The sequence below is a fragment of the Xyrauchen texanus genome, chromosome 13 (assembly GCF_025860055.1).
Source record: "Xyrauchen texanus isolate HMW12.3.18 chromosome 13, RBS_HiC_50CHRs, whole genome shotgun sequence".
Classification (NCBI taxonomy): Eukaryota; Metazoa; Chordata; class Actinopteri; order Cypriniformes; family Catostomidae; genus Xyrauchen; species Xyrauchen texanus.
Window position 1 is genome coordinate 7,640,851 of NC_068288.1, and position 22,730 is coordinate 7,663,580.

The 22,730-nt window shown below is 36.3% G+C and overlaps 1 protein-coding gene across 3 annotated transcripts; it reads right to left on the bottom strand.

The window, feature by feature from the left end:
* Positions 1-2,027: 2,027 nt before the first annotated feature.
* LOC127654103 (reticulon-4-like) lies at positions 2,028-22,031 on the bottom strand. 3 transcript variants are annotated; one of them, XM_052141093.1, is made up of 7 exons: positions 21,474-22,031; positions 9,956-10,163; positions 8,408-8,546; positions 3,561-3,630; positions 3,362-3,408; positions 3,135-3,193; positions 2,028-2,947 (listed from the first exon to the last, which is right to left on the bottom strand). In XM_052141093.1, exons 1-7 carry the CDS (start codon positions 21,877-21,879, stop codon positions 2,905-2,907), a joined length of 972 nt encoding a protein of 323 aa, XP_051997053.1. In that variant the 5' UTR covers positions 21,880-22,031; the 3' UTR covers positions 2,028-2,904. The 3 variants fall into 3 exon arrangements, with proteins under 3 accessions (XP_051997053.1, XP_051997054.1, XP_051997055.1); XM_052141094.1 differs by lacking the exon at positions 21,474-22,031 and adding an exon at positions 17,174-17,370; XM_052141095.1 differs by lacking the exon at positions 21,474-22,031 and adding an exon at positions 11,609-11,728.
* Positions 22,032-22,730: the final 699 nt, after the last annotated feature.

Below are 22,730 nucleotides of genomic sequence, written 5' to 3' on the forward strand. Positions count from 1 at the left end.
TGAGACTCGTAGTGACGGATTAATTGACAGCTGCTGTCAGACTCTATGTTATTATTATTCCTCACACGGTCGCAAGACGACATGTACATGAATCTGGCGTGGTGAGCTGGAACCTGCTTACGTCAGCCGTCACCGCTTACGTCACGAAGTACCGCAACAGCCAATAGGAAAATTCAACTGCAGTAGCAACCGTTCAACCTGAAGAGGGCAGCACTCAGACGTTTTTACACCATATATTGTAGAATTAAAACACTTTATACACAAATGTCAAAAAAATTACTTGAATCAATGACCAGCACTAATAAAGCCCCATGCTTACAGATCATGTGTGTGATAAAATCACTTAGCAGTGCAATTACTTCCAATTCCAAAGTTACAGGGTTTCATTGTTATGGCAACGGAGTTGTAATATTGTATATAACTTTACACAGATAAGCTCAGTAAGTGATTTTTTTCACACTAAAATCAAGTTAATGTTTACATATTATGGCTATATATTTGAAACTGTATGCATTTTAGCATTTATGGACTGTCACTGGCCCCATTCACTTCCATTGTAAGTACCTCCCTGTACTTTTTATTTTTAATAAAGAAAGGGGAATCAGTCTTTTGTTTTGGAAACATTTCGCCACAAATGCTGTTAACTGACCTTGCATTGATCCCAGAATGTTCCTTTAACATAATGTGTGCATCCATGAGTGCTATAAGGGAAGCTTGACTTGTTTAGCACTGAAAAACAAATTCTAGCAGATTCACTTGAATAGTGTAATGAGCAAGTCGTCACACCGGCTAGTTTCAAATACCTATTCCAAAACGAAGACTTTTTTTTTTTTTTTTTTAAATGGAGTTTAACCAAAAGGTTGAACTGTATTCTCATTAAATTCATACACATTCGGTTGGGACAAGACACATTGCAACAAACACAATTTCTTCCTCTTTTACATGATCAAATTTGTATAACATTTCTGTAATCCAAAAGAAAGCAATGCTTTGACATTTGGTATGTTTCTGCTTTACATCTTAGCCATTTCATAATTGTCACCGTTTGTTGTTGAAAAAGTCATTAAAATGATAAAATGTAATATGCAGGTGCCTTTATTCTAGACAGTAGTTAATTCAAAATATACATTTTCATATCAGTGTCAATATATTGTAGGTGCCTATTGTGACAATTTACCCAACTATGTATCCCACTAGATTCACACAAATTTACTTTTTCTGGGCAATAAGGTTGAAAATGTTTGCACCTTAGACTTCAAGGTGTGTGTATACACATAGAAACGGACTCAAAAATAGCCCAACCATGAGGAATATTAACTAGAGTAAACAGTGACAACTTCAAACCCTATTTAACAGCACGGTCAAGTACTCCTTGTTCACAAACTGCACAATTGAAATGTTAAATATGTTAAGACTGTTCAGAGTGAACGTCACATTTAATAAAAAAAACTGAAACGTGACCGATTTCAACGGCAAATTCCTGTACCTCACAGATGTGTAATAAGATTCTGAAGCTTAACTAATTCAGAGAAATGTCTACTTCCACATAGCACCACTAGGTGGCGCCAAAAACCCTGTGACAGTCTTTTTTAACCTGGATTCAAAATAACATTTAAAAAGCTAAATATTTTGAGTCTTAATTAAATCTTAAAAATAGGCTAACATATTTTTGTTGACTAAGCAGCTTTTTTTTTTTTTTTTTAGATTTAAGCATTTAAATATCTTAACTAAATTCCATGTAATTGCTTTACAAAATATATATTTATTTTTTTTAAATGGGCCAAAATATTTTAGCATCACTCAAATGTTTAGCCTATTTTTAAGATGTGCTGCTCATTTCAATTTGTGTAATTAACAAAATTAAATAAACATTTTTTTTTTTTTATTTACTTTTACTTGTGGTTTTAATCTTCATTAGTTAAATATAACTAAATTACAGTTTTATAGGCTTGGCAAAATAAAGAAAATGTCCCTTAAAACCTGCTTTTTACAGATACCACTGGTTAGGAACCACTGGTGTATTGACCCCAAAGAAAAAACAAAAACAGGTTTGTCTACAAGCTTTATTGATACTTTATTGGCTTCTTTTTCACAATGCATTCAACAGACAGTCTTTAGCATGTTTGCATCACAATTGAGTTATCATTTACAATGACCAGCATGAAAAACAGTGCTTGAAGTTTGCGAGATTTAAGAGCGTTTGCCGTTTCAGATTTTCGATCCAGGATTTCTGCTAATATGTTGTAGATTCTGACACGACAGGATAGCGATGAGGCAACAGACATTTAATATTTAGTTTTACGCTAAAAAAAAGTCACTGGATATATGGGTGTAATATATAACAGATCCCTGTGCGAAATAAAACTGCTACAGAACACTAGAAGCCTTTTTGACGATGATTTAATCTCCTCAATTTTAAATTACACCACAACACCGCTGTGTTCTATCACGCAAACAAAAACAAAACAATCAGCTAAAAACAAAGACTTGCGTGAAGGAACTTCAGAAGAATTCACTCCCTTTTATCATACAGAAATGAATTGAAATGGCCTTCAAACAAGGTGAACACTTCACTGACCGAATATTCAACGGAAAAACCTCATCAAATCCTGCCTTCAACAACAGTTCCTCAAGACTACACTTTGTAATGGTGTTACGTAGTTGTGTTTACTTCAAACATGAAGCGCTAGATCTACTTGGAAAGACAGTGACGACTCTGCTCGTGAGAGAAACTGATAAGAGGTTTTAAAAAAAAAATTCTTGATTATGCTAAGATTTCAAACACTGGGGGAGGGAAAAATGTTTACATCGCATCGTCTAAGGCCTTTTTTTTCTCAACCCAAACACGATACTGTCCATCATCTCTCTTGTTCCACCATTAATCACTTTTCATTCAAACTTTCTTCACTCAGTCTTCGGCTTCGCTCCAGGAATCTTGGCCTGGATCCTGTAAATGATGAGTAAACAAAGGAGAAAGGATTAGAAGACAGGAGCAAACTCCTTTAATTGGTCTACAATAGTGTTAAAATTGAGGATCTCTTAACAACACACATAATCTGACATTTACCAGAGTAAAACACTGATATAGTGGCTGGTTCATTGAGGAAAGCAATTCAGGATATAAAAACACTTACTTTCCCATAATATCTTTGATTTGCTTGTTCACCAGTCCGTAGTAATGGTCAATTTTTGCCTGTATTAGGAGTGAGAGAGAAAAATGATATCATTCAGGTATACATTACATAAGCTATTGTTCATGATCACGGAAGACTCCTATAAATACTTAATGAACCGTGACAGTGGGCTGATTCAGAAGTTATCGTTCTCTTCTCATGCCAAATAGAAAACACAGCAAACATACCTGATGTTTTTCATAGATGATTGGCCAACTGAAAGCACCAATGAGACCTAAAGAAAATATTACCAGGGTGGAAGAAAAAAAAAAAAATATATATATATATATATATATAAAATCAGATACATTATAAACGTAATATTGATATTCTGCCATTAAGACGTTCATTGACATTTTTTGGGTTAAGAACCAAATTCCAACATACCCAAAATAAGGAGGGTAAGACCATTGAACAAGGCCCCAATATAGGTCAGGATCCACATGAGAACTGCAAACTGAAGGTGAAAAGTAAATAATGTGTCAACATACCAATAGAGAATTGCCTAGAGGCAACATGAATGAGTAAATGCATTTTTACAAAAAGATACACTGGAGGAGAAATGTTAATTTTAACCCAAAAATTAATCTTTCAAGTCATGAATCTTTTAAACAAGTACATTACTAGAAAAAAAAAAAAAAAAAAAAAAGTGTTCAAAACCTTGTCCTTGTCTTACCCAGATACACTATGGAAAGCCTACAATAACGGGTCCAAGTAACCTAATATTGTAATTGATCAAATGCATAATTACTTATGACATAAAGACCTTATCTGTCCTGAGTTGCCTGAATGTGGTTTTATTTTGCTCACCTTTTAACCCAATTGAGATTATGCATATTAAACTGGGATACAAGAAAGTTTGTAAACTAGACTTATATGTCGGTTATTCAGAGCCGATATCTTTCTTATGGATCTATCGTTTATCTGCAAAAAAAACTAAGCTAAGGTTCTGTATACACACATTTTAATCGTCCTTGTCCCATTGTGGAGGATACTGGCACTGGTGGATTCTACAGTTAGAACAACTCTTGTAACATCGATATCCGTGCCAGTCATAGTGATACCAAGAACGTTTATCGTTCTATAAATGGATTTTAAAACCTATCGCCTGATTTATCTTTTTTTGCCACCTTAGTTACCAGTAGATCTGAAGTATAAACATCCAAAAAAAACACCACCCCCCCCCCCACATCCCCACCCAAGTTTTAGGACAATTCTGAGAGGGGGGGAAAAAGGTCATGAAAAACTTATGACTTGATTGGTGGACCTTAGGGAAAGATTTAAATGCATGCAATAACCCCTTATGGTGTCTGTAATGGATTTATGCTAACAATCTAGTTTTAAAATTCCAAAATAATTTCTCCATTTTAATACATTTGCATTGTAAACAGAAGCACTCCACTCAAACTCAAAATAAAGCCACAACTTTAAGTTATCTAACCAATGACAGCCCATTTAAAAACCACCAGCATATAAACGTGGTTCGTAATTGGACACGTCACTCAATATAGTTGTCTGAGCACAGAGTGGGTGAATGCTGGGAAGGAATAGACCACCAGAACTGTGAAAGGGCAGGGGGCTTCTGACTGTAACTGTATCCAGAACCCCTTAACCTCCACCCCCCCTGCACAGGGCAGTAAATCTCCTTACACGGATGGTTCGGGCCACTGGGCTGACCTGCGTTTAAGAGGTGGGCCAACACACCAAGAAAAGCCATGAGGTGCTGATTTAACATTAAATGTCAGTGGTGCCATTCCATTACGATGCAGAAATACCTTTTAATAATGTCTTCCATTTTGATGTAAGAGTAAAAACACTTGTCATTTCAGGAAGGAAAAGCGTATTTAGTAAACCGTATTTCACATTGTGCTTGTGTAACCTTAAGTTCTACTGCAATTAACTTGAGGCATATACAAAAAGATGTATGCATTTTCTGTGCTGATTTTCATGGAAAAAGTCCAACTTGTAGCTAAAAGCATTTATGAATAAGCCAAATTAGTTAATAAACAAGGGGCAGAATACCTGTAGAATAGAATTTACATAATGGAAATCTGAGGAGTTCTCTGCAATCATACAATGGGGCATGACCACCTTAGACTATAATCTGAACAATATTCAGAACGGGTTCCCAGTCTTTTCAAGGCACACATTTCCAGGACATTTCATGTGCCCAACAAGTGTAATATTCAAGCAAAAACACATCAGTCCATTTAAGTTGAGCTTTTATTTTGATTTGACGGTAGTTTCTCACCTCCAGATAAGCAGTTGATTTAATTGAATAAATACAGTACATAGTCTGTATGTGCTGCACACTTTAGAGTACTCGGTCTCAGTCATCTCACACAAACACACACACACACACACACAAGGGCACGCATGATGATCTATGATGAGCCGTAATCACTGTATGAGTGGCCGTCTCTACACATTAATTCACATAACTTGCAGATTATTCAATTAAATCAGAGATTTTAGTTTAAACATCACACTAAGACATAATTTAAATTTGATTAATTGTACATTAAAACATTCACTTTTGTCCAAATATGTCATATTACTTGACATTCTGCATTTTATTGCCAATGCCATCTTTGACTAGGTTCAGTGTTTTCCGCATACTAACTTTAAAAATTCATTCACATCCTGAATTAAGGCAGAATCACCAAGCTACCAACCTGGTAGGGTTGCGCGGTTTACCACTACTAACAAACTATTGCGATACCAGAAAAATTTAAATTGTACGATATCATTTGTTGCTATATTTGGTACCATGTTACAGTACGTGGTCATTAGCAAAATTATATGAGATGTACGTTGATGAAATAAATGACAATTTGAAAATAAAAAAAACAATATGAATGTTTATTTGACTGCCATTCAGAGTCCCGATCATTACCACTCATATATATGATAAACTGACAGAAGTGGCCCCGTTTCACAGTCTCTGATCTCTATATACACAAGTAACATTTCGCCCTCTAGTGACAATCATGTTTAAATTGCATGTTCTGGTAATATTGTTACAAGATATACGCAGATCACGATGTTAGAGCATTCAAATTCCCCGATGTTCAGTGAAGCACAACGATCACCAAAAGGTAGGAAAAGCTGTAATATCTGCTCGTTTAGGGTGACAATACGTCGTACCCCCGAACAGGACTTTTTTTAAAGTCAGACCAGGATTTCGAAATCACCTTAAATGCCTGGGATTTGCTTATTTTCATATTGAAGTGCTCTCTGTAGTCATACATGGATGCATATAAATAAGGTGTTTGTTTGACATTTAAACCAAGCATATCAGTTTAATTTTAAGCACATTTGCTTTGCGGGTCTCCCTCCCTCTCAGCAAGCCCGCTGCACGTGTGATAAGAGGGACAGAGAGAGAGAGAGAGAGATACGCTCAAGTGACTGAGAGAAGGTACTTTTTGATGAAATAACTCTGATCCAACACTTTGATGCTCCCAATAAATAAGTCTGAAAATGTCCGTTTGTATCTTACCTCAGTTTTAGTGAACTTGTTTAAATCAGCGAACCAATCAGCTGAATGAAGTAGACTGTTTGATATAGATACACCTAACTCACTTGGGCTTTCAAGAAAAATTCCTGACTTTAAATAAATAATTACATGTTTAGGACATTTTCATTGTAGGCATGTACATGCAAATTGGAGATATAAAAATGGTGATCGAATGACTAATGTTTATTTGCTGAAAAGAGAAGTTTTCCTATCAAGTCATTTTGGACATTGGAACATTTCGGTATAGAAATATGGCGGCGCAGAGGCTTAACTTTTTTGACATTTTAAGCAATCCAGTTCAATATTATAGCTGTGTTATCGTTACCATGTTTTGTACATGTAACGTAGCAACACAGTGAAACAGTTTTATTATGCCAAAATATTTTCCTGGACAAATAATTTTTTCCAGGTTTTCCAGGATGCGTGGGAACCGTCAGATTAGTGGTCAACCAAAATGTGATTTTCAATAGACTATTCTTAAACGAATACATTTTGTCCACCAATGTTGAATAATTAGTTAGTCTTGGTACATTAGGTCACATAGTTTGCAGATTTAAGTTTATGGAACCTTTGTCATCTCAGATAGCAATATGCGCTAGTTTGACCCCAAATGCCACAATAAGTAAACTTAAAAAAATAAACGTAGTGTATTCTGGTCAGACAAAACAAATGGATGGCTCTTTGAATGGCTCGCTCATCAGAACTGGAATGCTCTCAGCATGGCAACCCGGGCATTAAAGCAACAACGTGCAGGGAGGTGAAAGGTATAGTCCAACTATTCATTCACTGCCATTCAACCCTGCAGCGAGCATGGTCATGTGACAGGGGTCTAAAACTGGGAATCACATGACTAAAGACCAACATTCTACAATGAAAGACAACAGCTGATACATTAAACCCCCAATCTAACTCCCACCCCCAATAAACCCACAATTTAAACCAGTGTCTGGCTGTGGCGAGAGAGAGAGAGAGAGGGGGTCTGTGTCTTTGGCAAGATATTCATCCTGTCAGAGCAGTCCAAATCCCCTCCGCCTGGTCAACAAAGGCTGCTTTGTGGAGACATTCGCGACCTCTTCCTGCTACACTTGAGCAAACCCACAAACCTGACAGCCAACAATTCCAACTAAAAACAAACGGGAGGCCGAGGCTCTGCTCAGCTCTAATCTAGGCAAATTGTGGCTGCTTTGGAAAAAGCCAAAACATAAATTAAAAAATATTGTCACTACATAATGGGACATACTTTTATTTGTTTTATTACAGATTTAATTACTTTTATTCTAAAACAGTAATATGAGTAGTTGTCCAAAATACAGGTGGAGCAATATACTGGTTATACATTTGGTATATACACTTACATTGAGCAAGTATATACACACATTTCAAAATAAGAGTCTCTGCATTTCCGGCTTGTTTATTGTTAAGTCTTGCATTGTGCACCAAATCTTATTTTTTCTGATTATTATTGGGATTTTGGTTGCACAATAAACTGCTTTTTGGGGAATTATTCATTTTTAACTCTTGTAGCCTCAATGTCTGTATCCGTCTTGGTGGGAAATAAATTGTTTACATTAAATTGTTTTTAAAAACTATTGCCTGATATATCGGTTACCACAGTTCATACATAATCTATTTTTCAGTCTTCAGTCTGAGTGTAGCTTTGGAGCCCCAAATCAAATAAAGGAGTTTTTATTTCCTGTTCCCCTAGAAAGAAACCAACCTTGAGCGAGTCCACCAGATCCTCCACCAGGAAGAGCCGTCTTAGTTCCCTGATGCCAGCATTGATGTGCCCCAGAGCAACATCACTGTACTTATGAACCATCTCGGTCGGGATCACAATATCCTTATCCAGATACATCCTGTACAGAGAAAGGTGGTTTACAGAGTTACTCCTCACACAGCATTTTAGACATCACATATACACTTCCAACATGAAGAAATCAAACAGAAGCAAAACAACATTTTCTGAAGACATTCTAAGAAGCAATTCACACTGTATGCATCCTTGCATTAAAAAAATAACTAGAAGTAGCACAACGAATTGAACAGAACACAGAAGTCTCGAGACACAATTTTAAAAGCATAAGTCCTTTTAACGAGACAGCTTCGTCAAAATGTAGCATTCCTGCACAATGAAAAAAAAAAGCAAGCGCACGTTTATTTGACCTGGTGTATTCAGACGCATTTTGCCCGATCCGTTTGAAATGGGGCAACACTAAATGGTATAAAACAGGGTCCAAAAGGTTTTGAGATTTAGAGGTGGTTGAAAATGTACATGACCACATTGTGCTGGTAATGTAAATGCTCATCCATTCATTGTAACAGTGCCGCCTACTCGCATGTTAATAAAACGATAACCAACAAAAACATTAGAAAATATGGCCAGTTTCGAGCAACTTAAAAAAATGTAAAAATAAATAAATAAATAAATAAAATAGTAAAAATATTTACACAGTGTGTGTGTGTTTGCTCTATTACATGCATTTAAAACTATTGTGTTGTTAGCTTAGCAAAATGCCAACATCAACAAAACTTAACAAGTAAATATGCTGAATAAGAGATATGGATATTTCGACCACATTACAAAAGAATAAGAATGTTTCAAGCTGTTGGATTCCGCTGCTCTAGTTCACAGCAGGGAATTACAATTTTGGCAGGAAGTCAAAACATATGGGTGAGGTTCAAACATAAGCACCTCATGTAAGCCCAGAAGCTAAGCTCCACAGATCTGCCTTCTTACATGGTGGAAAACAAAATGATCAAAGCAGGATTATCTCCACTGTTTATCATTCAGGTGATGCAAAGTTAAAACATGGGGTGTAAATGTGAGACTGGTACAATTACAATATGCCTGCACCAGTGTTTTACCAACTACAAGTAGTGATGATAATAACTTAATTACATTTTTTAAGTAGTGCATTTACATTCTCTAAATGTTTCTTTTATAATATGCAATATTTAAATATAACCATTTATGGGTTTTTTTTTTTTTAATTATTGAATAATTTTTATTTGTGGGTTTTCTCAGCAGTATTTATATTTATATATATATATATATATATATATATATATATATATATATATATATATATATATATATATATATATATATATGTGATTAATTGTGACTACTTAATCAGTATATAATGCAATTAAATAAATAAACTGACAGCCCCAAGTTTAAACATTATATGAATTATAGACATCACCTTTGAAACCATTTTGTCAAGCTACTAATAATTTAAAGATTCAAAGTGTGTGTGCTCACTTGAAGGGGTGTCCATCCTCTGATTTCTGAATGGCCTGTAAAATGCCCTTGTATATCCTGAAGGAGATGGTGACAGACAGCAGGGCAAGTGCGATGTAGGAGAAGACGCTGATAATACTGCATGCACTGAGGGCCAGCAGCAGGAACAGATTGGCTCCAAACACCACCCCCGTCCTCTGCAGATCTCGCCAATACAGCAGGTCCACCACTGAAAGTCAAAGAGGAAGAGCACAGTGACAAAATGAGTGCTGATGACATCAACTGATAACACAAGACAGTCCGATAGTGCAACTTCATGGTTTGATACAAAGCAACAACCACATTTACTTGAACATTAAAATTCAGATTAAAGGGATGGTTCACCCAAAAATGAAAATTCTCATAATTTACTCACTTATGGACTACTCTTATGCTGGCTTTGTGATTTTTGAAGATTCAAAGTTTGTCACCATTCACTTGCTTTGTATGGACCAACAGTGTTTGTGTTGTGCACAAGAAAGTCATGCACATCTGGTATGGCATGAGGGTGAGTAAATGAGAATTATGGGTTAACTATGCCTTGAATATCAGAATTTGGACACATTCAGATTATGTATGCATTAAGTAAACATGTTAACCCTATTGCAGAATACTGGTCAATATTCTGGTGTCTAGAAATCTGAAGAAAGAAGCTGGCATATGCATGTTTTATCAGAATTTGGACTGTTATTTGGACGCATTATTCAGAATATCTATGGTTCATACAGATCTGTTGGGATATGCTTTTTACCATGTATACAGATGACATTCAATTTACTGTGAAGTATGCAAGCACATTTTAGAAAGAAATAAAGCCTTAGCCAGAAAATTATTCCCAGTGTTTGAGATTTGATCAGAAAAGATCAAGTATTTAAGTCTGCTAAAGGTCACAGTGGCTATCTATTCGAAGATGCGGAACAAATTATATCTAAAAACAAACATCCATTTACCCTTCTAAAAGAGAAAAGAAAATGGCAATGCACACATGAAACCAGGCAACAATGGCCTGTTTCATTGGGTGATCCTGTTTAGAACATCTAAATTAGAACCTATCCTGTTCTTGCTTGAGGGGGGGGATAAAAATAGGACTGAAACCTCAGTCATACCCCTATGCTTAGGATCAATGATTAAACTCAAACTCGAAACTCTAGATAGAGCAGGTCAGAGTTCAAGGCATTTGGCCAAGCATTCTTTATCGTCTACCATTGCATTTCTAAAGATGCACATCAACAATCCAAAAGACAAAGCATTTAATCAATAATTCAGAAGCACTTGGGTTTGTTCAGCAGAACATGTCCTTCCTCTTGTACTCTTGCCAGCAGACCGTTGCATAGGCTTATCAAACTGAACAGTTCGCATGCTTAGCATAAGCCTAATTTCTGAACGCCAATGCATACTTGTGCATGAAAATGAATACTAGGACCAGTAATTAGCTAAATGTTAATTATAATAATGTAGGATTAAATGAGGCCTTAACAGGAACGTCGGCAATAAAAATGACACTTATCATCTTGATTTAATTCTGAGTAGCCTCTAATGCTACAGAAACAGACATTGCAATTTATATAAACATCAAATAAATTGGTGAATTAAAGTGACGCGATTAAAGTCGTGTTAACTTCCTAACTAACTAACCTTGTTTGGAATCCATCGCGCTCCTCTGCGATCAGACAACCTGGGCCAAGAACACACGAGAAGCAAGCAACACAAAATACAAATTCTGCTTCCGGTTGATCTGCACGATTTCAAAACAAAAGTCTCTCAGTACGACACAGTAATAGCACAACTAGACGTCACAGTTCAATCCAGTAACACAAGGGCATATCACTAAAGGTAATCTAAAATTTCTAAATAAAAGACTGGGTAGGCTTTCGCATACTATGCGCTCAAATCAGGGTATTTATCAAATGGACTGTTCCAGAACGTAGCAATAAGTTCAGCACAGGAATCTCTAGAGTTATCCTAATAAATAAAACAACGGAGTTGATAAATGGGCATTAAAATAAATAAAAGCTGCTTTTTGTACACCAAATAGGGCTGAACGAGATATATATATATATATATATATATATATATAGAGAGAGAGAGAGAGAGAGAGAGAGAGAGAGCGAGAAAAAAATATTGCAAATGTACATATCGCAAACGCTTGCGATAACAGAATGATTTTGATATAGTAACGTTCAAGGTGACGCAGATAGCAGAGAATACGCTGGGCGGGCGATTATGGAGTCCCTTTAGGGTCAAAATTATTACTTTGCATCAAGCACTCCTCTCACTGAGCATGATGTTGCTTCACTTGCTCGTATGCATTAATGGATTTTCTGAAACTCTATAGACCTCTTCACAACTGCGATGATGCGTTTCTGCCTTAATTAGCAGCGTAAATCTTACAATTTTATATTTTTATTATACAATTTAAATATTGGGTGTACATTTATAACATTAAACATATTGTTACATTACCCTGGAATTAGTTTAAAAAAAGTGAATTACCACAGCTGCGAGGGGGTTTCTATTACAGCTGCTGAGAGAGTGACAGTAAATTTGCCGCCATCTCCAATCCATCGCTCTCTTCTTCTGGAAAGTCATTCAAATGTAATGAGCAAATGGGTAAGGGAAAATAATATTTGCTGTTGTCTCCCATTCACCCGTTGTCGAAGTTTACACTGCAATTGTTTACTTCGCATTCCAAAACCCGGAGTGTGAAAAGGGTATATTGTTTTATTAAGTAATCTACGGAAGGGTCGGATGATTCAAAACATCTGATGTACCATGGGTAATGTAGTAGTTTACCATGTATTCTGCTATCAAACTATGTTTAAACAATGAAGTGGAGATAATGCAGACAGAGATTCAACAGAAGCATATACCATCGATGACTAACCTTGTAGATCACGGTAGGTCTGTCTGTAAAGTTTTACAAGATATTGTTGAAAATCAATTAGTCTGAGATAAATAAATTAGATTTTCACTTCCGGGACCAGACTGGTGTGCTCCATTGCGCTGTTCCTAGAATAGAAAGTAATGCAATATTGCCACCTTGTGGGCTCCTGGCAAAATGTCACCAAACACACAAGTGAAACTGTAAAACATTGTATTGTTTGCAAAAATGCCCTTATTAAAAGTACTGAATGTTGTTAAATGTTCAGTGTTAAAATGTCACCAGAGATAAAAAGGGACATAATGCGTGGTAAAATGTTTAAAAAAAAAATTATATAAAATATGGGGTTACAAATTAAAATACAAACTTTTTTTAATTAAAAAAATTAAAATCACATTAATACATAATAAATTGTGTTGCTGAACAGACTCAGATATTGTACAAACTTAGTGTTATTACGAGCATACACCTAAATTCTGTAAAATATTTCACATACCTTCATATTTTTGTTCAGCCCACTAAAATATTTATTACTTTCTTAACAAGTGCTACTGGGGGCTAAAATGTTAATATAACATTAGATCACGACAGGGATAAAAACAGAAAGTCAAGAAAGTCAATCAAGGCTTATGTTTTAAGATGAAAACATTTATTATTATTCTTGGTCTTTTTATAGGTGTAATTAAAAGTAGAGGTCGACAGATTAATCGGGCGATTTTGTTTTGCATTTTTTAAACATAAATCGCATCGGCCAATATCAAAGTATATCAAGACGATTAATAGGCAGGCGCATCTGCGGGCAGCCTAGTGTTGTTGTGGAACACGTGTTCGACGCACGCTGCCCCTAGAGTCATTTTCCAGCAGAGTGAGCAGACCTCATCCAGTGCCTAAGGAAGGAGCTAAGTTCCTTGGAGAAAACGGTAAGGATTAAATTTGTATAACTCCTTTATATTTAATTAAACTTTTGATATGTTACTGCCAACTTCAATAAAAAAAACAAGACAAACGTTTGGCTTCTTTGGATATTGATAGCGTAGTTGAAGTTGCATTATCACAGCAGAAGGGTTTTGAAAAAGGGTCACAATAAGTAAGCAAGAATTTTGCAATTACAGACAGTGAATCTGAGACTTATTTGTTCTGTTTGTGAGGCTTATATTTGAGAGGGTTGTCACTCAATGCAGAGAAATAAGTAATAAAAAAGATACCAATGCACTATAGGCTATTGAAGGACTGGCTTTTGTAAGCTCCCTTCACAGCGGTGCACTGACATTTCTCCCTAAAACTCAAACTTAACGTCAGAATCAGCACGATCGGTGATTGTTGTAATTGCAGTCTAGCTACTGTTGCTAAATTGCGGGATGCGTTTAATAATAAAGAGCGCAAGAGATACCATTCCCAAGGTGGCGCGCTCCGAAACGGACCGCAACGAGACAAGCAAAGTATAGGCTACTTTGGGTTTCACGTGCGCGTCTAAATGATCAAATATACACATGTCAAAACGACCGGCTTGGAGATTCACTTAAACACAGTTTGTGTCTTAAATGGATGTAGTTATGGAAATAGTTGGGAGAAAATATGGTGCATCAGGAGCCTATTAGACTCCGTCTTAAAGGGGAAGCAGTCTTATAAACATGCTGACGATTGAGCCATTACTGCGAATCAAACAAAAAAAATCACTTACAGCTCTTGAATGAATAACTTCTGCACTAATAAGCATTAATCTATGATAAACTATGCAGTGTTATTTTACAATTGATTACTTTATTAGATTTATTTTTAGACCACACCTGAACAGTAAGGTTAGTAGACAGGTTAGTAAACAGTAAGGTTAAATCACTGCCTATATAACGTTTATCTTTGTTATATATAACAAAAAGAACCGTTAAGTATACCGTTAAAGTACCGGATCGATAAGCAGTATCGGTAAGTAGTAATACCATTAAAACCTTACCGATACCCATCCCTAGTTATGCCTGTGCTTCTCTTGGATGCTCTGAATATTGGATTACGTGTCTGCATTGCCCCTTAATTAAAGCTGCATTTGGATCTCAACCTTCGTGTCTCGGAGCAGTTCGTAACACCTGCTTTGTTTGTTTATTTAATATATTTGTTATATGCACAATATGTTTTTACATTATATATTTTTAATTTAAGTGTACAAGTGCAGATTGGTCAAGTGTTCAATAAATTTATTTGTTGAGAAATTCTGTCTAAAGTAATTGTTACATTTTATCTTTCAAATAAAAGGTTCAAATAAGAGGTTAAAAACAAGCACATATCGGCCAAAATAAATCAGCCGACCCTGATTTCAAAAGATCGGCATCGGCCTGAAACAAAACACATATCGGTCAACCTCTAATTAAAAGTCCATTTAATATTTTTTTTTCCCCCAATGTCAGTTGTGTAGGACATTTATACCCTAATGAGACTGAAGCATTGGACTAGAAGGGAACCATTTTGTACATTTATCTTGTCTTTGAAATACTTCATGGGGGCTGATCAAAATACGGAAACATTTTACAGATCTTATTTTTTGGGAGTTAGTAAAGCAGCAGCCTTAGAGTTTAGATACATGCAGACCCTTATATTGTTTTTCTTTTTTATTGTATCATTTGTAAGTTGCTTTGGATAAAATGCATGTAAATCTAAAAAACGTTGCATGCATCAAACTAAACGACTGTCAAAGTATCTTTATTATAACAACATATTATGTGATGCAAATAATTAGATTTCATATATTCTAATTTTATTTATTTTCCATCTTTGATCACGTTTATATTTTGCCATCATGCATTTATTTTTTATATTTGGTAGAGTATTTAAATTTAAGCATCTCTTTTCTCATTCTAGTTATGCATTATACTGATAATATAACAATTTAATCTTGCCATGCAGTAGGTAAACAAAAGTGTGATGCAAAAAAAATAATATATTTATGAGTTCATTGCACATGTTGGCCAAGAAAAACACATAACATATAGGGGACAACAGGAACAATAGTTACCTGCTTATAAAAAAAAAAATAAAAAAAAAAGAAGACTTTGAAGCATGCACTCTCCTCAATGAATGCGTTACTCAGTCATAATTTTGACCCCAAAGGGACGCCATACGCAATTGCCACTTGGTGTGTGTAGGTGCCCACTCAAAAGATGGAGTGTGATATTGGCTGCAGTGGATCTGTGTGCACCTATCAAATGATGGCTTTCAATTAATCATTTGTCCCATGAAATCACTCCTAGCAGTCTCAAGTTCAGCACTGACTGACCTACGGCAAGCGCTTCTGGACATACTTTTTCAAAATAAAAGTCCCAGACTGAATGAACTTAGTTTAAAAATAATACAAAGATGAATTACGGTGTAAAGATAAAATATTTTACAAAACAGATTCTTTTAGGATATCCCACAATATGGTGAAATTAAATGTATATTCATTTGCATTACAAAGATTTTCTGATTGTGCTGACATTAAATGACCATTAGTTGAATTTACTTGGTGCGATGCAAAAATGCTACGTATATACAGTATTAGGAGAACACCAAACAATTTATTTTTAGTGTATCATAGATTTGGGAATTCACTCTAGGCATAATGACTAAATAGGATTTCAAATAAATAAATGTGCACCATCCATTGACAAGGCTGTTGTAGATTTTGAAATTGACACTCTACCAAATGCTTAGCCATATTTCACAGGCCCAAAAGGCAGACGAAGTTTAGGGAGTCTATCGAGGAAATCAATTCGTAAGTCACTGTGAGGGTTCAAAAATGTTTAGATGAGATCGGTTTTCAAAGATGTTACTTCATTACATCTGTGACAGCTTGTCTAAATTTATTGGCACTGTAGATCCCCTTAAGCTTTACGAGAAAACAAATAAGCTATATAATGTACAACTAAGTGCTTAAAGATGTCATCCTTGTCAACTCACACCATTTCAAATGCCACGATGACTAACAAATGGTTGCTTAAAAGGTGTTGCAATTACATATTCCCTCACATTAAGAAAGAGTAAATATTTCCAAGTTATTTCAGAATGCACTGAAATCAAAGCATGTAGTCCATATAAAATGTTGTGCTGCACACAGGCAGTTTGCCAAGAGCAGTCTTTGGCAGAGGGATAAATGCTTGCCGTAGCAATATGCTTTGTAATCAAGACACCCCAGGCCATTTACTGAGCGCAACTAGAACGTTCTCTCTCCCAAGCACATATGCAAGCAAAACCAAAAAATGAGGCAAAAGCTTAACCTAACAAAGGCTATGAACATGGCAGGCAGTTAAATAGCTTTTAAATGTCCATTTAGGGCAAAACAAGAAATGTACCCGGTTCTTTCCAGTTTTTAAAATCCATCCCCAAGGTTGCCATTGGAGTCGTGTTATCAGAGTTGGGCTGCATCAGTCATACATTCCAAGTCAGGGGCCTGCAAAAGAGGTGGTTTGGGGGGTGAGGAAGGAGGTGCGAGCCTCTGGCTGGGGCAGGACAGGACTGAAGGGTGGAAAGACGCTAAGACTGTCCTAGCAGAACTGCCCGATCACGTTCTGCAGAGACCAGCACTGATGAGGTCAGCTGACCACATTCAAAGGTGTTGAACGCGGTGTACCAGCGGTAGTAACATGAGGTTTTAGCAGAACATTAGCTGCAATACAACTATGAAGTTGGTGTGCAATAATACATCCCCCTCAATGTTCAAGCCAAATCTACACCCTTGATTCAGAGTCCAAATATAAATCAAGTCCATCTTGGTTCAACTTGGAAACAGACTTTTAGAAATCTGTGAATTTTAAATGCTATTGCCAATTGATTTTTCATTTTTTTATAGCTGTGCTTCAGAAAGTTATAAGTTTGTTTGTGTGGCTTAAATGACGTTCACACAAAATGCATTATTTGCTCACTGTAATGTCATTCCAAACCTGTATAAATGTTAATTTTTCGTTCAGAGCATTTGTGAGGAGTAATAATGCCTTGAAGTGGGTAAATATGCCAGTTTTGAATATGAACTTGAAATGTTAAAGCAGCAGCCAGTTATTTTTTTTTTTTTTTCGGTTTAATAAAAAAAAAGTTTCTCTATATAATTTTTTTTTATCCCCTTTTCTCCCAATTTGGAATGCCCAATTCCCACTACTTAGTAGGTTGCCTCCGCTTCAGAGACAGTCAATCCGCACTTCTTATTACGTGGCTCACTGTGCATAACACCATGAAGACTTGCAGCATGTGGAGGCTCATGCTACTCTCCACGATCAACGCAGAACTTACCACACCCCACATTGGGATAGAGAACCCCTAATCGTGACCACGAGGAGGTTACCCCATGTGACTCTACCCTCCCTAGCAACCGGGCCAATTTGGTAGCTTAGGAGACCTGGCTGGATTCACACAGTACGCCCTGGATTCAAACTCGCAACTCCAGGGGCGGTAGTCAGCGTCAATACTCGCTGAGCTACACAGGCCCCAAAGAAAGAAATTGTTCATTTTGAAACGCATTTCTAAAATCCGGATCATTCGCATGAGATAAAGACTCCAGTCATATCAGTAAACTTATAAAAGCCATTTGAAATCTACATGCAGATGGTCCCCTCATGGAGGTGGCCATGTTAGGATCACATGATCAGCAGCAAAATACTACTCGCCTCATCTCTGTAACCTTCCTTATTGGACATATTCACTCATGGATTCAAATTAATCATGGCTGACTGTGAATAGTAAATATTTACAAATGGCATCAGTAAATAAAACTTTTGAATTTGAATGATGCAGCATCCATACCAATAGGTGTTAATGCAAGTCCAATACAATATAAATACAAAAATTACTGAGTGCACTTATTGAGATTTCAGAGCTTCTGGGGAAGACATAATGTAAAAGTAGAGCTGCACGATTCTGGATAAACTGAGAATCATGATTTTTATTTTTTATTTTTACTTCGAATAAATATCACGATTCTGAAGAAAAAGGCTTTTCAGTGATTTACAAAACCTGGACATAAGGGTATTAAACAAAGTATTTACTAGAGGTTCTGAAAACAGTTGTCAATCAAATATATCAAATGTAAAGTGTTCAAAGTCCACAAGAGGGGACAACGAATACATTCTAAACTAAACAAGACCTTGAGATAGTTGCAAAAAATAAAAATAAAATAAATACAAACAATTAAATAAGCGGTTTAACCAGTTTCTTACATGCAAAGTAAAAAGCAAAATCAGCAGAAAAAGCTTCACTAACAGTTCTATGTTAACTTGGTATTGCACTTGAAGCAAATATGCTAAACTTTTTACACGGTTTATTTTTAAATATGAACAATTTAAATTAAAACAATGAGGCCATCATGGTTTCCCTTGTAAAACTTGCTTCAAGGAAGTAGAGGATTTATTCAAGAGCCAGTAATTAAATAGAGAACAGAGTAAACTGTGCTATAAAAATTAGCAACAGTAGCAATTAAACATTTAAAAATGATCATATAAAACATTAAAAAAGGTAATTTAATGCAAATGAAAATACTTCAATATTTGACACTCTTTACTGTGTGATAGATATACATTAATACAGATTTGATGCAGTAAGGATGCCTGAATGCCTATAACCGACAGCACGCAGCTTATATACATTTAGACAGTGCATAAATCTAACATGGAGAATTTGTCCCGTCTGCTTATACATTAAAGGCCGTGTTTGATTTAATCCCATATTGGTTTACACTGGTAATTCATTAACATTAATGTCTACATTAAACATGGTAATGTTTACATTAATGTCACCTAAAGAGGGGTATTTTAATTAAAAAGAGTGCAGAGTCTCAAGCAGGAGCGCTGCACTCAACACAAGACAAATGCACAGGCAGACACACGCATGTGAGTGTTTAAGAGCAGCCGGCTGTGATCAAACAGCTAACGGGTAGCTAAATTAGTCAGGCCTTGGTAATGCCGGTATTTTTGTAGCATCGGTGGCTATTCAAATATTAAACTGAACAGAGATTATGTCACACTCCTAGCTAATCGTGGCTGCACCCTGCAGTTCGTAAACCACTATGCTGGACAAACGTCTTTGGCTGTTGCGTTTTAGTTTATTCAGCATCTCGTGTACGAGCGCTGGGTTTTGTAGATGCCATATAAAGTTGATCAACATTTAAAAACTCATCTTGAAGTGAATTTTGAATTTAAATTTGGACACCTTACCAATGCATGCCACTGGAACGTTAATATACATTGCGTAATCGTTGTCACTTAGAAATTAGTTTGTGTGGGTGTCTGAATCTTTAACGATCTTTTAACGATTAATCATGCAGCTCTAGGCAGGGGCATGGCAATCATTTCAAAAGTGAGGGGGACAGAACAATTAGCGCAAGATGAACATAAATATAGAAGATATCTTAAGGCTCTCAATTGATTAAAATATTTTATTTAATTAATTACATGATTGACAAGTGAATTTTAACTTTTGCAATAATACATTTAGACATTTGCTGTATGAGAGACACACCTGAAACACATTTGCCCTGTGAAAAAGTGCAGGGGAAGGAACTTTGGTTTTATTAAAAGTGAGGGGAACATGTTCCCCGCATCCCCAGTGTATTCTACACCCCTGACTCTAGGTAGAAGTAACTAATGACTAATATTTCAGTCTGTCCCTCAAAGCCATTTTATGGCTTCAGTAAGCTTGGAATTTAGCACACAAGCCATAAGGACTACACTTTTCTGGACCATTTTATTGTACTTTTGACAGTCGCCATTAACTACCGTTGTATGGAAGAGAGCTTCATAAAAATAGTCAATGTCTCCTTTTGTTATCCACTAGGAAAACATGCCAGCAGAGAGGTTTGGAACGACATCAGGGTGATTAATGTCAGAATTCTCATTTATAGGTAACCTATTTCTCCATTTCCTGAACTGTTGCTCTCAAAAGATAACAGGTTGGTATGTAACACAGTCTGAGAGTCCACAACTGATTTATGCAGCCGGTTGTGACTATTAGTCATCATGTCTTACTAAAAGTCAATGACACTTCTAAATGAACATGGTCATTTACTAAACTACTGACCCTTGTTTGGTTTTATTTACAAAAAGGTGAATATTAAGCATGTGATGTGTTGGCTTTGAGAAAAAATTAACTGAATGCGTTATAGTTCCTTTTGAGATTAATTAACGTCCTTCGAACTGCAAAACGTCTCAAAGTTTGTTGCACTTGCACACAATTTACGCAAGGTGGCAGTAAACAGACAAGTGAAATCGAGATGACGTAAATACATTTGAAAATTTGGCAATGATCAGTTTCTTAAACGTTCTTTAAAACACTCGAACCTAACATAATTTATAATCACTTTATATCCCATTTCTGATTAAGTAATTTCTAAGAGTTTAAAACCTTACTGACCACAAGCATCAATCATAAACACGTGTTGGCATACGCCACAGCAAGAGAAATCGAGATCTTTAGATTTTAAAACCATTAAAAACCTACACCGCATATAACATATGGGGAAGTCACTCGGTTGTCATTAATAGATTAACTAAAATAAATTATTTAAACGGATCTGACGTCATCTGCTCCTCGTGTTGGGTGGAAAACTTGGCTTAGGTATCATATTAAGTTGCATTAAACATGCCCAGTTCATATGCATATTGTACTTACCTGCAGATTTAGATTCAGGTTTGGAGGGCGTGGCAGTTGTTTTTTCTTCCATTTCTTCTGTTTTTGTTTGTTTTGTTTTCATATCCTCAAATGCACTGATCGGTGCTGGTTTGACATCCTCTGGCTTCGAATCAGAAGTGGTTGTCGATGGTTCAGGCTGATATAAATCCAACAGTGGCTTATCTGTACGTGGCAATGTGGACCGGTGCCTCTCGATCGCATCTTTCGCCCCTCCGGCCAGATCTAAAATATCATCCTCTGGTACACGAGCCGCTGCTTCTCTACTAAAAAAATCAGCTGCATCATCCACCGGCGAGTTCACATTTTGATCTGCTCCGAATTCTTGCTCTTCATCCTGAAAGCCGTATGACGGTGTTGTGGAACTTATTTCCGTATTATTTTCCATGGTTAGGAATAAATGTACTTGGTTGAATAAAAATAACTGCTGTCCTTATGCGAGCCGTTGTTTGAGTCAAGAAAATATCTTTTCAAAGCTACGCATGAACGCTTCAGGTTCAACACGGGCCTAGAAAGCAGAAGAGAGACTCTGGGATTGGGGAAGTGTATGTAAATTTGTGCAACTTTTTATTGGCTGAGTAGTGAAAAGGGGCGGTGTAGACACGCCCAATTATAACCAATTTGATTGGCTGACTGATGGAAAGGCTAGATCGAGAGTACACCTTCAAAGAAATGCTTGTCAATGTGTATTACATTTAACATTCACACAACAGGCTCATATAATACATTTTTGTATGTTTCTTTAACTACTGTGTTTGAACTATTACTGTGTAAAGCGTGCTTTGGTGCATCTCTTAAAGGAAAAGTTCACCCATAAATGAAACTAACACTCATGCACTCCTAGATGTCTTTCTTCTGCAGAACACAAAGTTTTTTAAATGAATATCTCAGCTCTGTAGGTACAATACAAGTGAATGGTGACCATAAATATGAAGCTCCATAAAGCACATAAAGGCAGCATAAAAGTAATCCATACAACCCCAGTGGTTAAATCCATGTCTTCAGAAGCGACAGGTGCGGGTGAGAAACAGATCAATGTTTAAGTCCTTTTTTTACTATAAATCTCCACCTTTGACCAGCCCCGACCAGTAGGAGGCGCTATGCACGAATAATGTGAATCGCCAAAAACAAAAAAGAACAATGTGAAAGTTCAAGTAAAAGTGGAGATTTCTCCTGCATTCCAAATGTGATGAATCACCCTCCGAAGGGCACTTTGAAGGGAGAACAATAATAGTAATG